General features: G+C 48.2%; 2 protein-coding genes across 2 annotated transcripts in view; one reads left to right on the top strand and one right to left on the bottom strand.

The window, feature by feature from the left end:
- Nucleotides 1-340: 340 nt before the first annotated feature.
- LOC144178541 (sclerostin domain-containing protein 1-like) lies at nucleotides 341-17,964 on the bottom strand. Its single transcript, XM_077706476.1, has 3 exons — nucleotides 17,912-17,964; nucleotides 17,752-17,820; nucleotides 341-923 (listed from the first exon to the last, which is right to left on the bottom strand). The coding sequence occupies exons 2-3, from the start codon at nucleotides 17,771-17,773 to the stop codon at nucleotides 607-609; spliced, it is 339 nt and encodes a 112-aa protein (XP_077562602.1). The 5' UTR covers nucleotides 17,774-17,820; nucleotides 17,912-17,964; the 3' UTR covers nucleotides 341-606.
- Nucleotides 11,011-17,978, top strand: part of LOC144178538 (sodium-dependent phosphate transport protein 2B-like) — a 102,588-nt gene continuing 95,620 nt past the window's right edge. Inside the window, exon 1 of the mRNA XM_077706472.1 lies at nucleotides 11,011-11,157. The gene's annotated coding sequence lies outside the window, so the exon portion shown is untranslated. The remainder of the gene's footprint in view (nucleotides 11,158-17,978) is intronic.

Here is a 17,978-nt window from a genome sequence, read left to right on the forward strand (position 1 = left end):
ATTCGAATCCGATGTTGAATCTTTCCAGTGTGGACACGCAAATTCGCGTACCTTTCTCCTTTTCGCAAAACATTAAAAAGTCAAAGGGAAATCGAAGGCCGTGGCGTGTCTTGTAAGAATACCTTTAAACCTTTATCCCTTTAAACCAGAATTTCAACCTCGCCCCTCCCCACTATTTCGAGATCAAGTTGCGAGGTAGCGTACGATATAGAGTCTACGCTGACAATTGGTAACTAAGGTTAAATTTCATAGTACCTGTAAATCCATGTTAATCCTTACATTGTTTCCATTGTACTGTAGACACACAGGCAAGTAAACTTGTCGCAATAGCAGCTTGAAATAAATACGACCATGATTTTATTTTGGAAACTCACCCTCCTTTTTTTGTTTCATTTGTTGTTTCTAACAGCCGATATAAAAATAAAGCTCTACCGTCTGGCCAAGTCTGATTCGGAGTAACAGTGACGTGAGCGTGCTGTACTGGGTGCTCACGAGAGCACTCACATCAAATCCTCGCTCTCCGTCTACAGCGAACACTCCAGTCAAAAAGCAGGCGGAGTGTACAAGATGATGCCAAGGGGGAGTATCGCATTTCTCTCTCCCTCATCACGAGCCGTGCGTGGCGTGCTCGAGGTTCCGGACGCACTTGCAGGCGCGCACGACGGGCACCCGGTAGCTCTGTCGCTCGCCGTTCGGGCAGAGCAGATGCACGCGCTTGAGCCGCATGGCGCCGGGTTCGCATCTCCAGCCTCCCGCTGCGGCGGCCGTGGGAGAGCCGTTCGAGTACCAGGGCAGCTGGTCGAGCGGCAGGCAGGCCCCGGCGCACACCACCTCGACCAACGGCCGCGCCGACGTGCACTGGCCGTCCGAGATGTAGCGCTTGGAGCGAAGCTCCTTGCAACCCAGCATCGGGGTGGAAGATCCTGCATGCGTTGAACAGAGACGCCGGGTTTCGTAAGAACCTTTGGTTCATTTCAGAAGCTGCGTGCAGCATTGTGGAGGCTACATGTACAGCTCTTGGCTAAGCTCAATCTAACTCACCGTGGCATTCTGCGGAGGCCGGCTGAATAGAAGGTTGGGGTCTGAGCCATGCAGGATATGAAGGAGGGCGGCGGGCGATTTATAAATGACTGAAGAAATTACCATCTTTGCGGCGCCCATAAAGGTGTATTGGCTGTCCCTAAGCGCTTAAATAAACATCATTGATTATTAATCACGGTAGTCTTCTCGAGATACTTGAACACAAAAATTTTGGTCTGTCTGTATGTATGTCTGTCTGTCTGTCTGTCTGTCTGTCTGTCTGTCTGTCTGTCTGTCCCTCGACTTAGCCACCCGGCCGAAGTAAAATAGATGCTGCACAGTAGGTTTATATACCCACAGCCAAGCATAACGGCCAAGTCCAGTGGCAATGTTCATATTTGTCAACATTATTGAACAAGAACAAAATATTCCGCTTATCTGGGGCAAGACATCAACACATAAGTGATATTCGCAGTCTTTTCTTTATTAAAGATACACGAATGGCTGATCTAAAGAAAGATGCGCCCAGAAAAATACAAAAGCGGTCGCCCGCGTTTTACCTGGCGGAATCTTAAAAAATCAAACGGCAACAGTAACGAAAGGTTCTACTAGGTAGTTTTCGCGTTCCGCTTGGAACGCACGTGGAGTAAGTCGGGTGCCTCGATTAAGTCGCGTCTCCGCCGTGAGGCAGCGCTGGCATCGAGGCATTCGGCGTGGAGTGGTGGAACGCGGTAAATTTAAATTGGCTTGAGAAAACCGCTAGCGTGTTTATCTTTGGAGGAGCGAGGCGGGAGAGGAACAATATGAGGTGAGCTGGAAAGAAAAGGGGGACATTTACTCGGCAGGGGCGCCAGACGACTATCGTCTTTCGTCGACATTTGCAACGAAGTGAGCAGATACGCGGCCACTTTTTATTGGTTATATTTTTATCAATATTACTAGGTAGACAAAGGTTATTGTTATCGTCTACAGGAACATCATTATCATATCAATGGGAAAAAAAAACTTCCCAACGCCCCCCTCCCTCACCCCTCTAGGGAGCACTCACAGTTCCACCCTTGCGAGAGAGAGAGAGAATAAACGTTTATTTAAATCAACAGGGGGGGGTTGTACTGAAGCTTGAAGGAGGCGTCCTCAGTCCAGGATGCCTTGAGCGCGGGAAGCATCGACAGCCCTTTGTGCCAGCCGAAGTTGGTCGTCCAGGCCGGTGCTCGCCAAGGCACTCCCCCAAAGCTCGACAGTAGAAAGTTGGAGGCTGGGAGGGATCAGTGGGGATTGGTCACACCCACCGACCACATGGCGTAGCGTTCCGGGTTCTCCGCAAAATCGGCAAAGCGGGGAGTTCTGTCGGTTGAAAAGGTGAAGCCGGATATGATGGGTAAATTTACTCGTCTGGAGAGCACGTAAATGACGTTCGTGCTCTCCGGGTAGAGATTTGTGGGGGAAACAAGTGTCTGACGCGACAGCCTGTAGTGCTGCGTTGACCTCTTACGCAGAGATCACCCTTGGGACTGAGTAGGACATTTGAGTTCCCTCCCAAGCGCTCTACATATGGAACTGCCCCGGTACGCCGGCCGCCTTAGAATGCCACGGCGAATAAGACGACTATTAGGTGAGAGCTCTATAGTCATGGGCAAATGAAACGCGATCACAAAACTATGAACCAGAACGCACAAATAGCGCTATTTCTTTCCAGGCAAGTCAAATTGACGCGTGAATTAATTAGGAGGGAAAAGTGGCTTTCCAAATATACCAATCTCGGGACATTATTAGACGTCCACGGAAAGTTTTTTTTTTTTTTTTTTTCAAATTTGCGTGTTCTGGTTCATATTTTCGTGTTCGAATTTCATTTGTCCGTGCCTGTACGTGTGGCCTCCATAGTTTGGCGTGCAGATAGTGAAATTAAGTGCAGTTACAACGTCTTCGGGCATAGAGAACAGCCTCTCAGATTGCGCAGGAGAAAGCAGTCTCCACCTGCTTTCTTCTGCAAAGGGGAACAGGTGATGTGGACATGGATGTATATATACGCCAACATCTTATGAGATGGGGAGGAGAGTAGTGCAGGTATCTTCCTCATTGGCTGACTGATTCTAACTGTAGTCTTGAAGCGCTAGGTGCGTAGTTTTTGAGAGAAAGTAGGAATGTTCGAGTAGCAATGTTTTGGGCGCATAGTTCTGAATCGACAGAAATATTTTTGAACCGAAATAAGCATTTCGGCTGCGCCAATTTCAGGCCACACAAACTTCCAATAATAAAGCAGATAACCGGTTTGACGAACCAGGACGCAGCCATAACGTATCCATAACAACACCCTCATGACGCTGTCAAAAGGTCATGACACCATCCCAATCATTGCACCATCCCATACGCCATAACGTTCCTCCTCCTCCACTCCTACAGCTATAAAACAAGCGCTGAAAACTAATTTTTGCGTGTGTGTGTGAAAACACACCACAGCCCTCATTTATTCTCACCAGTTGGACAAAAACATATAACAGACAGTGTCGTGTGGATGCAGAAATGATGTTGACTTACACGTGACTACTTTTCCAATCATCCATTGTTCACAACTTACAATTTTTTCAGTTTTCTTTCATGCTAATATATAAGTATATAAGTGAGTCCTAACGTATTTGTGTGCATATTTACTATTCCCGGGTGGCGTCAATACAATTATCTTTTCTCATAGCCATTGTTCCACTGGCTTTCTGCGCTCATAAAGGCAATTATTCTTGGAAAGAGCTGTAATATTGAGAACAAAGCTAGACGATAAACGAGAAAACAATTGAACCATGCAATTAAAAACCTGTTTTTGTTCGGTCGTTAAAAAATTTGTTTGCATCTGTAACGTATACGTGCTGCCAGCAGTGATCAAACGATACGCCCCTCCCCCCCAAAAGGAGGAGGGAAAAAATGAAGGAAGCTCACACCAATGCGTAAGACTTAAAGGTAGCGAAGCTGTGCGCAACTTTCACGACCATCACGACGGTTTAACTCCATGATTGCAGCCGATTTGCTTCTTCGCTGCTTCCGCAACGACCTTTACTCCATCATTATTGCTATAAGTGTGAGCGTCCTTCATTTTTTTGTAAGTGATAATCATTGGACATCACCTTGGAGTGTCGTACGCTATGACCCGTCTTTCTCGTTCCGAGCAAGTGTTGCCACGATTACGGCGAACACTGGAGCTCTCTTCGCCAATCTTGGCCAATCTCCCTAAGTGGGTATGCTGGCTTGACAAACATGCACCGGGGGCGCTGCGCGGTCGCCGTGAGGCGCACACACGAGAGCTCGGCATTTTCTTGGTTTTTTAACTGCCGGCGGAAGAGCACGTTACAAAAGACACACATACATTTCGCGCGGCACGCAACACGCACACCTATGGAAATACACTCGCGTGTCTACCGACTTCTCTTAACTGAACGTCGCAGAACATGTCAGTACCCTCATGCTTTCGAGATGGCCATACCTCTCCTGCTGTCATCCGCTTGTCCCCCGCTGAGTTCGCGGTTGTATACGACACCGGAGACTCCCTGCACAACGAAGAACGCGAAGACAGCTGTCTGGGCGTGCATCAACATTTCGAAGCCGCTCCTCGAAGTCGTTCTTCTTCCGAAACACAACATTCAATTGTCTCCGGGCAGCAGCGTCACATGTTGTTGGGGCGTATTTCCGTGGGACGTATAGTATGGATGGTTGCGCGATGCTTGGCCAGGCAGGCAGCGCCAACGTCGACCGTCGAGGTCAAAGATTAGCCGCGAGAAAAACTTCGCGCGCGTCGTCTGGGGCACACCACCCCCTCTCCATCCGTGCCCCGCGACGCCATGCTATCCGGTGCGACTCCTTAGAAGTTCTAATTGCCGCCTCATGAAGGAGCGCGGTCGTATCAACTCCCCTTCCCCCTTCCCACCATCCGAGGCGCGGGCACTTCCGACATGTGCGTCTCTTTTTTTCGTCGTCGTATTACGGGAGCCGTATAGCGTTTCGCCGCGCCACCCCGCCATCTGTGCGTGCGGGCCAAAGCTAAAACCGTAGTCTAGCAAAAAAAAATCAACAAACAATAAAAAAAATGTGAGCCCCGTCAATGTAGCTTGCTTCAATGCGGGCAAGCTTCCAGCTTCTGCGGAGCATCTGTCGTGAGGACGCATCAAACGATAGAGTCTATGGTAGGGCATAAACAAGGGGCTTATTATAAGCCTTCGGATGGACGAAAGCCGTATACGCGTTCAGAACACGCCGACAACCACGAGCGCATTATGGTTGCGAGAATGGAGCTGGTCGGTCTCTTTAACATAACAGTTCTTGCTGGTGTACTTTAAGTATTAACTAAGTGGTGTTTCCGAAGCTACGCTGCTGCCAGGATAGCATTGCTGCTTTTCTGACATCCAAAGCCCCACGCCCCACTTCCACCGAGTGGGATTTATGTCGCTATTGTGCTCGGTCACTGGAAAGAGGTCTTGCTCCGCATGTCTCGAGTTAAAAGGACCCTGCAATGCTTCTTCAACTTTTTTTTTTTTTTTGAAACCTTAAATGCTTGCAGGACGTAGTCACCTAAGACACCCAGTACTTAGACTAGGGGGTCCCAAAGTACCTCAGCCAGAAATCACTGCTCTAAGCCCATCAGATAACTTGTAAGCTTGCTCAAAAGGTTTTTCTCTCTTTCTCGGTCTTGACGTTCTTATACGGCCTGAATTACGTCACTGAGGCCATGTTGCGACTGTTGGCCGGTTTTCCTTCAGTTGCAGCAAAGAACGCTTTTCGATAGCAACTTTAAAAATAAAGCCACAAGAACAAAGCAGAAACGGAAGGCGAATCTGCAGGTGCGACGAGCAAATCACGTAGTGCCGCTCCGTGCTGGCAATAACTGTAGGTTTCGCAGTGCTTCCAGACGCGAAAGAAAGAGTGAAAGCTTTTATCGAAAGTGTTGCATGGTTCCTTTAAGGTGGCCCTGTTTCAACTCCTTTGACTCAGGTCTGATCTTCCTGATTGATGACACGGTTTCTGAAACACTAGCCTCAGCAAGCACTACAAAACGCCCGTTATGGACCTGCCGAGGCTTCGTCAACCCCGCATGCTACACCTCGGTAGCCAGAGCCCTACTGTCGGAGACCCCCACACAAGGAGGAAAGAGTGCTTCGGAGAGGTGCCTACAATCCCCGGTGCATTTCACAAAAAAAAAAAAAAAAATCACGCATCTCCACGAAGTGAATCACGACGAGCGGGCGAAGCACTGGTGATCATTCTTACCATAAATCAACCGTGGTATTGCCGACCCGCGTATGTAAATGAGTGACAACACGTGTGTACAGTATATACAATTCCAATTCAATCCAATCAAATCCGATACATTTCAGTTTAATCCAATCCAATCCAACCCAAATTCAATCCAAATCCAAATCAAATCCAATCCAAATTCAATCCAAATCCAATCCAATCCAAAGCCCCGGACAAAGCGAGGTCCTAAGGTGTTTCGCCCCTGAAAGAAAACAATGAAAGATCCACTGGTGGATCTTTAAGAATGTGAGAGCCGCTCGTCCCTCTCCCTCGCGAATTTGAGGCTCGGCCCGATGCAGGCGCCTCGCTCCGGCTTTCTGTTTTGCAGCCCTGCGCATGCAGATTCAGGTGGCAAAGCGCGTTTCGACTTGACGTCGCCCTGGCAATGTCGGCACCATTGCGCGAATTCAGCACTCTGCACGAGCTCTCATCACTATCTCGTTATCTTCTCTTCCGCCGCTCGCTCTCTTGACCGATCGACACACATCTGCACAGCGACGCGAAACTTTTGTTGACATGCTCCATCTATTGGTCACGCAACAAAAGCCCGGCGGAAGTCCATGGAGCGTTAGTGTTATTTCGTTGCCACGGTTGATTTGAGACAAATTTCGTGGCGTCCGCCGCCTCCTTCGGCGTTTGCGTGCCTGATCAGCTCGCATCCTGCGGGAAGTAGCCGCGGAGAAGAGAATGAGTAGCAGAGAAGAATGTAAGTGATATTGGGCTGCATAGAAATACCTAAGATGGCGAAGTGGCCTGATAAAGAGTGATGTCAGATCCCCTTCTGAGTATTGTCTTCCACGGCCCCACCTGCGCGTGAGGGGCCTGTCATCTGATTCAGCGCCCCGTTGTACGTGAGACGTTTATTGGTTTTACTGCTTGTACATAGTTCATTTGTCGCTTTCATTGTCATTCCCCATACCTTCCATATTCATTCCTTTCTCTTTCTGTCCCCAGTACCCTCCCCCCAGAGGGAAGTAGCAGGCCCAAGATCGATTTCTCAGGCCGACCTCTTCTCCTTTTTCAATAAACATTTTTTTTTCTCTCTCTCTCTCCAGCACTGATATTTTTTTCGTATATTTCACGGAGAAATTGGTCGTAAGCCGTTTCGAGAACTGCTTTATGCAGTCTTTTCTACAGGAGTTGACGTATACCTCGTACGAATTGTATGCCCCCTATGTAATGTGTTTTGGGGCCTCAAGAGTATTTTAATAAATGAAAATAAAAAAATATGTACTATTTTTAAAAACCCTTTGCGACGTAGACCAATCTATCGCATTCACAATAAAAGCGTCTCAGAAGCGCGAACACAAGTATAATGCGATGCTAAACGTAGGCGAGCAGCATATCACGAATCTTACTCTTACTTGCAATTGCTTTAAATCAAATCATTCGATATTTTTCTTACTTTTTTTACTTCTGTGGGTTTCATATCTGGTCAGCCGACAGGATTTCCAACCCATATGTCCTCTACTTCTTCCGCAAACTCGTACGACGTCGGACTTTCCTCTTCCGACTTCGTTAGAGCCGTCCGGAACCATGCAGAGCTGGACGGAAGTAGGTGTCCATGCTTAGAAGTTAGAACTAATCCAATTTCTCAAGAAATTATGTCTACGACATATTTTTTTAATACTGAAAACGTTACTCCTAAATGATTTGACTTGTGCGTGCGCATCTGCGGGGGCGTCTCTGTCCTGAGTAAAGAATTGGGTCAGAATTCCTCTCATAATTTCTGCATTTACGGCAGTGGGGTAATGTACATCAGGGGTGGTATTCTCGTAACTGTCCCTTTTGAAAACGTCCCTTTTGCGCCCCTTCCTCGTGACGTACTTCCAGTTAAGCAGTGAGCGCTGGCAGTAGGTTTACCGCGCTGGCGTTACGTCACTTCCGGTTGTTTGCTTTTAGCCAATCAGGGCTTGCCAAAAGGGACACTTTTGAAAGAGACGCAAAAGGGACAAAACTCGAGAATACCGCCCCAGATTGATTGATTGACTGTAGGGTTTAACGCGCCGACGCAACGCAGGCGATGAAGCGCGCCGTGGTGGAGGGCTCCGGATTCATTTTGACCTCCTGGGGATCTTTATCGTGCGCCGAAATCTCGTACACACGGGCGTTTTTGCTTTTCGCCTGACGTACATCAGTGTCTCTAGAGAAAAGCAATATTACCAGCTCGTTCCTAATTCCCGTCCTTCACGTTAGGGAGAGAGGCGGGGTTTGACGGCACCGCCTTTCATTAAGATTGCGATCACGATGCCGTTATCCCTTCTCTCCTCGCTTTAGGCAGAGTAACCTCTCCGTCCTCCTCACATAATACGGGAGGACCCCCCCCCCTCCCCTGATTTCTCCGTCCCATTTGCGTACGCACCCATAAGGGCAAAATCAGGAGCAAGTCAGGGCGGTCTGCGATAGCAGTGTATGAAGGGAAGCAGAAATCGTAGCGTACGACGTGTTTTCGCCTCCCGCATTCCCATTAGCACAAGAATCGGGAGGACAAATCACGGCAACAGGTAAACTCGGCAGTGGTCGTAGTCTGAAAAAATCCCGGGCCATATCCACTAACGTAAAACCTCGGGAGAGGCGAAGCATGCTGTGCATAAGTGTATTCTTGGCGACTAGGCGTTTTTGCCAACGGAGATTAAACCGTTGGGGGGTACTTTGCTGTAAAAGTCTCGTGTCTTTTAAGCACGAAGCGTTCTTAAGACTCTTGTTAACGCTGCTCGCATTCCTCAAATCATACCCAATGGATTCACCCTGGGAAGTCACCACCCCCACGTTGTCCGCACTGTTCAGCGACTCCTACCGCGGACCTAATCAATTTAATCTGGCACGGCGCTGCATTCTCAGACTATCGATATATCCTCCAAAGTGCACTCCCCCATGGTTCTTCACTAGATGACCCCCCCATACCATGACCCCCAATTTATCGCCGCACTAGGCACTTTTTCCCTTGAGAGCTGTCTGGTTCCAGTAGTGTGAGCCGGGGCCTACAACCCACGCGGCACCTCAAACTGGACAATTAGATCCTCAATTAGAAGCTGCCTGCCCGACCCTTGAATATTCAAGAATTGTTATTCCTCCCTTCCTGCTACTCCCCTTTTCCCCCTCTGGCCAACCGGCCTTCCCTTCCCAATAAAGGACTTTACTTCTACTACTAGCGCGAGGCGTTGGAAAACGAGTGTGCCGGTGTGTTCTTTCAGTACGCGTCACGTTCTAGTGCGAGGCGTTGGAAAATTAGGGTCCCGGTGTTTTAGTACCGTGACTACATGAAGCGACGACGACGGCAGGGGACGCCGACAGCCCGATCCCTTAAAAGAGAGAACGAAACAAAGGTCACGGGTTAGTGATACAGGCAAGAGAATCAGTGTAACAACACATATCGCAGTATGCACCCAGAAGCAGGGATTACTAAAAATACATCTTTATCTGTTATCTGTGTTTAAGGGAGGCTGAAAAAATAGGGCATTGTTATAGAGTTTAACTCTGTTCGGGTGGCGATTTCCTTTTGTTATTAATTCTGGTGAAGGCCAACTTTAATGTGTGATAGCCTTCCTAGTCGCGGGAAAGGCGTTGTCCACTTTACGGATAATTGTAATTGTTCCTGGTAAACGACTGATTACATTTCACAAGCAAGGCTGCGCAAAAACATCCCAGGCAGGCGTGTTCGACTCAAACTTGTTTCGATGTTCACGAAGGGGAGTGTTAAGGCGGCAGCCGGATTTTCCTTTATGTTACGTCGAAGTACAAACGGTTGTAATAAATTACACCTTGCGACAGAACAAATGATGTGTAAGCATTTTTATTATTCACAATCTAAATTTTTCAGGCATTCAAGCAAAAGTGAAGTTTGGCAATATAGTTTACTGGTATTTAAGGTCGCACAGACCATAGCTTTGCCAAATTGTCGTTTTTATATCTGTTTGATTACGTTTACGGTCGGAATATTTTGTCATCGTTTTCCTAAATCGCAGGGTAGCCACTCGAGCGGGAATGCGGGCTGTTCATGTTCTCCGATGAGAAAAAAATATTTAAGAAGGTTTCGCTGGTCCAACCACGGAATATCGTGAAAAAGCTAATCTTCGTGTATTTCTGGGATGATAAACTGTCTTCAATAGCCGAATTGTAATGGTGACCTTCTGCTGTTTTTTTTTTTTTACAATAAAAAATAGAGCACAACGCCGCCGAGAGAAATATATTTGCTCGGCGGCTTTGTTGACTGTATTATTTTCTGCTAATTGAGTTGAACTGAATAAACTTTACTCTGTAAACAGTCTTACATTGGTTCAGCGCCACGAAACCATCGCGGCAATATTTGCAGCTATACACATTTCCGACTCCCCAGTTTGCCACGTCTAGACGCGCTTTCGCCACGTCGCGGCTCCTCAGATCCTTTTCTTCGCGAAAACAGGCAAAACGAAACTTGGCAAAGTACCACGCGCATATTAAGCAGCGCGGCGCGAATCCCGCTGTGAGACCGGGAAAGATGGGTCGGTTTCGTGCCTTTTTTTTTTGTTTTTGTACTCATTTCCTTCTTTTCTATTTACCTGGCGTTGGCCAACCGAGGTAAAACAAAAACAGGTGAGCCAGCGGAGGCGGCGAATACGCGAATGAAGTGCTCCACGTGCAAGGTCGAGGGGCCGGCCTCTGTACAGACGCTGCGACATAGGGCGTGATTGCGGCAGACCAGCGCTTTACGATTCTCGTGCGTCGCGGTGTACACACCGAGTCGCCCGTCTCGGTCCGTCTCGGAATACGGCGTCACGGTGCCGCGCGCACCTTCCGTGCCATCCCCGGAGAGCGCTTTCCTACCTGTCTGCAACCTCGGTTTGCCCCACGCCTACGCTGCGCACTGGCCGTTCCGTCAGTTGAGTGAGTATTAGCCCAGTCCGCATCACGCCCTATTTGCGGCCCCTGACGCGGTGTAGCCTACGTAGATGGGCGCCTCAATATCCGTTTATTCTCCTACTATACACTCCTTAAAAACTAATATGCAGAAAACTAAAGTAATGATCAATAACCTCGGGACAGCAGAGCGGTTTGAGATAGGTGGCGAGGCAGTGGAAGTGGTAAACGAATATATCTACATAGGCCAAGTTGTGAACCCGGATCCCAAGCATGAGGCAGAGATAATTAGTAGGATAAGAATAGGATGGAGTGCATTCGGCAGGCATTCTCAGATGATGAGTGGCAGCCTACCATTGTCCCTGAAGAAGAAAGTGTATGACAGCTGCATCTTACCGGTACTCACATACGGGGCAGAAACTTGGAGGCTCACTAACGGGGTTCAACTTAAATTGAGGACGACTGAGCGAGCAATCGAACGGAAGTTATAGGTGTAACATTAAGGGACAAGAAGAAAGCGGAGTGGGTCAGGGAACAAACGCGTGTTAAGGACATACTAGTAGAAATTAAGAAGAAGAAATGGACGTGGGCAGGGCATGTAATGCGAAGGCAAGATAACCGTTGGTCATTAAGGGTAACAGAGTGGATTCCTAGAGAAGGCAAGCGTGGCAGGGGGCGGAAGAAAGTGAGATGGGCAGATGAGATAAAAATTTCGAGGATACATTGGTCGCAGTTAACACAGGACGGGGATAATTGGATGTTCCTTTGCCCTGCAGTGGGCGTTAATGATGATGATGATGATGATGATGATGATGATGATGATGATGATGATGATGATGATGATGATGATGGTGATGATGATACACTCCTTATTGATTCCTCCTTGGGTGTGAGAAGAATTTTTGGGGACAATACTCATAAAAATCGAATAGGAATGCGAGAAAAAAATGCGTGTGAGGCCCGGGTTCAGTCCTCAGAAAACACGGAGTTTGGCGAGTGGGCAGAACCGGCCCAAGCCAAATAAATTTATCGTAGAACATCTCTCTATGGCACAGTTAGCACCCTCTATCTGCTTGGCTTCGGTAGTCGCGAGCAGTAAGGAATGTCATACTAATGAACATTGGGGGGAAATCTAGCGCAGTGTATTGCCGAGTTGCGCTTCAACAATCCTGGCGTAGTAGACCGTAGAGAAACGTTCAGCTTTTACTTGGAATGGCTCATGGACAAGTTCGAAAGTTTCCTGTGGCTGTAAGGGCCACAATATTGTTGTTAAAAGACTGTTGTTAAAAGACTGTTGTTAAAAGTCGTTTTATCAGTACAAAGGGATAACTCTCGAAAGATTAGTTCGCCAAAGATTTTTTGAAGCTTTGTGCAAGGCGAAAAAAAGAATATTTAAGGCTGCCTTTGTTGTTGCTGCCTTTGTCGTCGGAAACGACAAAAAGCCATGTTGCAAGCCAGGCCAAGCAGTAATAGAACGCTGTCAGCTGTTATGCCGGCCCCAATCGCGGCAAGGCACTCAACGGCCGTTTTTACTCTAGTATATATCAATATAAAAGCTATATGCGGACAAGAGGTGTGATATGAATACAGGTCAAAAACAAATGCCTCATTGTGTTATGAGTAGACCACAAGTGGTTCGGTACTGATAATACATGAAATAAACAACTCTACAGTGGTTCTCGCGCAAATGAGATGCCTCAAAACTGCTGCGGTGTAACAGATAGATACAGTTAGCACCTTTCCTTGGTGTGATTTGTGTACGCGCACCTCTGTAGGGCTCGGGTCTGCCCCACGAATAAGTTGCAGGGCTGACTAGAGGCAAGGTACGTTTCTGTGAGATTAAAAGGTATGAAGGAATTGGCTGAGAGTGCCATTGAACGGTTTAAGCTTAAAATTCACGCCTACGCAACGGCCTACAACCTGTGTCAGCACCGGCTGTTCTAGATAAGCAGAAAAAGAAGCTAACCGATACGTGTTCAATGAATCAAGGACTAAAGTAAGAATGTTGTCAGCCACTCCATCGACCATAAACTTCTCACTTTTGTTTTAGTTGGTTTCGAACTCGCTAACACTGGACCCACGGATCACCAAAAGGTAATCGCCACTCTTAGAACCCCGTTTTGCTCTTTACTTTACAAGAAGCCACCACCAACGATGCCTGACTTTCCGAAACTTATTTTTCTCCTCGCCGACGAAAAACTTTCCCGTTTGTTAGTTTCCCTCTTTACTTACGGAGTGATCGCAAATAACCACGAACATTCATTCATATTGTACGGCATAAGGCAGGGTAACTGGAACGAAAATGATGCCTTTCAATCAGTTTTTATCGCCGCACGTATGTCCGTGTTTGTATACGTTTTACATTTTACGGTGGACAGGTATACGATCGTTCGTCGCTGACGAACTAGTAGCCGACCGTTTTTTCGGACTACGAAAATTCGGTTTTGCTGGATATTTCGGATTTTCCCAAGGAACCACCAGTTCTCCTATAGGATTTTTCGAACTTCTCTTTTATTCGGACTATTTTTCGTTCCCCTCCAGGTCCGAAAAATCGGTCGGCTACTGTAGTTGGATACGGTTTTTAATCCCTTCGTTAGTCGCGCTTATTTTCTTCCGGCCGGGTTAATCAAACATTCTTACTCAGCCATTCGCAGGCTAGGCTGTGGGGGCTGCATATTCGGGGGGTAGAAAATAAAAAAAAGAATGCAGTCGCGAATGGAGTTTTGGTAAACGGTATTAAATACCCGGCGGTGTGAGCACATCCGGGGGCACCCTTAATGGGGTTGTGGTTGCTCATTCTGCGCGTGAAACCCAACTTGAAATTGGTTGACCCCGAAAACAAAAATGACGCAAAGACAGGGTCAAAGAAAACCCCAAGTTCGAAATTGAATGCTTGCTGATTCTTTGAAGGCAGCTCGGGTGACTTCGCCCGTGGGCATGGAGGAAAAAAAAGCTTAGGAGAGGCCCCCAGCTATCCCCGCGCATTGGCAAAAGTGTGGAGGAAGTCACGTGTTTTTGGCGGCCATTGGAAGTCGCGTTAGCAACGGCGTCCTAGCAACAGCCCGCCCGCCGTTCGCCAGTCATGGAGGAAAGGCAGCGCCTGCCTTGTCGTCCGATTGCGAAGATTGCTGCTTCGCTTTGCTGCGCTGTGGTCTTGCGGAACTCGAAAAGGATACTGCGAGTTGCGACAGCTGCGCCGATGTGAATATGTCATTTAATTTCTACTTGCAAGTGCACCTTGTACCGCGTCAAGCTATTGCTCCGGTCGCGATCACGACGCGCCTATTGAAGTGCAGATATCGTGAACGCGCCGTCCCGTCGTACGCGCGGACACCCGTCTGGTAGATTTTCGGGAAGTGATACACGGTGTGCAGTACGTAGGCGACTTGCAACCGAACGATTCGCAACTCGATTGTTTGGTTGTCGCCGCTGCATGCTAGGCCGGCAATGCGCGGCAGTGCTTTTGCAAGCTAGATTCCCAGTTGATATAATTCCATCGTCCTATTACCTTAGTAGGTGTCCGTCTGTTGACTGGAAGAGTGCTGGATCTGGAATCTGGATCTTTTTGTGGTCTCGCTCTGGATTTCGCTTTTCAACGCTCCATACTGCGAGGATAGTGTATGAACGTTTTCAACTGATATCACCTTGAATTTATTGACACTGAGACAAGTTGAACGAAAAAAAAGTTTATTGACGCCACCCACCCTCCCATTTTTTTTTTACTCAATAAAACGTTTTGCCTCCTCCTCCTGCTCCTCCTCCTCCTCCTTCGCAAAAAATTCTATCGAAGGCACGCGAACAACGTTAAAAACATTCCACAATTTTTTAGCGTGAAATCTGCATGAAGTACTGCTTACCTATATATATAGAACGGCCGTTTAATTGACTAGTCATCTCTGGGATTGCCAGTGAAACTGCAACGCAAACTTGGGCACTTTCCAGTCCGGTAGCCGCACGGCGTTCGCCCACTGTTTGCGGCGTTCTCCATCGCTTGGGAACCTATAAACGGCAGCGATTGCAAACAAAGGATGAATGCACACCAATGTACAGCAATACTTGTCAGCGGAATGATGCACTAACCGGTGGAAAGTGACGCCCAATTCCTTGGGTACCGATCGCGACTTGCAGCCTGGCACTGAGCATTGCGGCATTGTTAGAGCGAGCCGCTTCGCAAACCTGCTGCGGCCACACTGAAGACGTGTAACAGTGTAACCGCGCGTTTAGGTTCACCGTCACGCGCTGCAAAACGGCCTTCTATGTGCCTATCAGCTGATTTCCGCCGGCTCGGCGCTGGCAGATGCAGACGACAAGAGAGGCGATACAGGACGGAGGAGGCGGAGAAGGTGCACCGAGAGAGAGTGGCAAAAAGAGTCCGCCAATGGCATGCAGGGCCAATGGTCCGCCATTCGACTTACAGAAATGGCGTTTCCGGCTGCGCTGGGTGTGACGTCAGGGCCTCTCCTAAGCTTTTCTTTCCTCCATGCCCGTGGGAGTCTGCGTATACATGCGTGCATGTAGGGTATGGAAAATTTGTGTCGCTTTGCACATAGCACTGCGTGCAGTGCACACAGTGAGTGCGCATACAGTGTCTACGCTCGTGCTTTAGTTTATTTTCCCTCGCTCTTTTACAAGCTCAAGAGCAACTGCCTCGATAATGGTCTGCTGACCACATTCAACGCGGTCCATATACTCGCTTCATCCACCTCTTTTTTTGTTTGTTTGTTTCTTTCCTTATATATATATATCTCATTTCTCTGGCGCAACCACCCAAAGCCCTAAACAACCTGGCACGCTGCTGTGTTTTTCTTCCCTTGACTTTCGTTCAAGGCCGTCGCGGCCATTTCCCGCAGCTTACCCGCCGCTGTTCTAAAAAAAAGGGGGGAAAAAATACTCGAGCAAAACCAAACAGGAAATGTGCACCTGCCCGCACGTACACAAACCGAAGGCTCCACAGCCACAAAAGCGTCTGCTACGCCATCCTCAAAGCTGCTGCGTTCCCTGGCTAACCAATTCATGCGACGGGCACAAAGCAGGGACAGCGGGGATGCCGCTTTTATGGTACGTTAATTGACACGCACGCGAGCGCACACATTCCTGCTGGCCGTGCGGGCTCTCTCCGGCTGAGCAAGTATCCAGTTTCGCCGGTGTCTCCCCGTTGTGGAGGGTGACCTAGAAACGGGCGGCATTCCCGCCATCTGAGCGGAAAAATTGGGGCCGCCCGATACAGCGACCGCCCGCGTCGTCGGCTAGGCAAACAAGCCGCTCGCGCAGGATATGTATCAGTGCATCACGTTAGCGAAAGCTATCGCCTGGGCCGGCCCCGCTGGACTTCAAACGGGGGTGAGTTCGTCGAGCGCGACCCCGCGTTTTAGGGACGCCTACACCGATCGGAAAATAGCGGTCGCTGTGTGCATTGCGACATCTAGTGAATCTGATCGAGAATGAGTTGCTTCTGAATTTCGGGCTGCCGGCACGCACTGTTTCTGAATCGATGTGTGTAAGCCGGTCGCGACGCTCGTTCTTCGCGCATTCTTGGCGGGTGATCGTGAACTGATTTGAGGTTCCACATTTACGTTGGGACGTCGATGGTTGGGTTAAGCTGTGTGCCCCGTGCAGGCCGATTTCACCGGACAAGGTGGGACCGATTGAACGGGAGCGCACATTCAGAATACACTTCAGTTTGTGTCAGTCGCAGAAAGTATACGAGAGCCAGCAAGTGTGGGGTTAATTCAGACTAACCGAGCAAGTGCAACGAAGACACGGAATATGTAGGTGTCTGGTGATAAAGACATGAACATCGAAAATACTGTTTTTCGTTTCCATTTTTACTGGAAAATGGCATGTTTTTTCCTCCTTGTTTTTGGACGTCACCAACGAGGATGTCGATGCTTGCGTCCAGTCAACAAATGCTGATTTGCATTTGCGAGAGCTCGCTCGGCGTCACTGGCTGTGTCCAATATAATTACATCGAGAAAGAATTTCACCCGGAGTGAAATTAATAACCATGGAAACGGAATCTACCTAATGCCGAGTTCATTTTTATAAAGTTCATACCTGTATAAATTTCATCTTTATATAATGCGGAAATTCTAGATGTTCTATAGGTGCGAAAAACACAAGTTAGGAGCCAGATATCTCGAAGTAACACCACAGTAAATTCATACCGATTCTTGTGCGCGTTTACTTCTTCAATACTTAAGTAGCCAGACCTGCCGGTAATGGGGCTAACATCCTCAGCATTCAGTACACCTCTCTCTCTCTCTCTCTCTCTCTCTCTCTCTCTCTCTCTCTCTCTCTCTCTCTCTCTCTCTCTCTCTCTCTCTCTCTCTCTCTCTCTCTCTCTCTCTCTCTCTCTCTCTCTCTCTCTCTCGAAAGTAAAAGCCTACCGTAATGTTGACCGCACTGCATTCAGACATTACCGAAGCAACAGAAATATACCCTGTTGCAGGCAGGATGGCGAAATTCTCACAGGTTTTCCTGTTGAACCGTGCTTAAAAGCCACAACAACGCGCAAGTTCTACTCAATTATCTCATAAAGAATATTGACAATGGCCACCCATTACTTAATCGTGATAACTTATGACTGCTAAACAAACCTCAATGCGGATACATCGTACACACCTACGTGCGGCGAAGGAATCATCCTCGATCCCACAAGATCAACATCCGGAATGGCGTTTTCCCTTCCATCTGGGACAAGAAAAGAAAAATGAAAGTTGCGCGCAACCGCGCAAATTTTCGTCGAGCGCAACACGTTGCACGCGCTTAGTCAGAAACATACCGGGTCTGACCCGTGCAAACGCTTCGTATGTGCATAACCATTCACGTCCAGCGCTCCGGGCTCTGTC

This window comes from Haemaphysalis longicornis, unplaced genomic scaffold (assembly GCF_048455015.1).
Source record: "Haemaphysalis longicornis isolate Haplotype H1 unplaced genomic scaffold, Haemaphysalis longicornis Haplotype H1 scaffold_4, whole genome shotgun sequence".
Classification (NCBI taxonomy): Eukaryota; Metazoa; Arthropoda; class Arachnida; order Ixodida; family Ixodidae; genus Haemaphysalis; species Haemaphysalis longicornis.

Coding starts and splice junctions, on each gene's coding strand:
- LOC144178541 (XM_077706476.1), bottom strand. CDS start 17,773: ATGATTCCTTCGCCGCACGTAG. Junction 924..17,751: donor GATTCCTTCGCCGCACGTAG/GTGTGTACGATG, acceptor CAACGCATGCAG/GATCTTCCACCCCGATGCTG.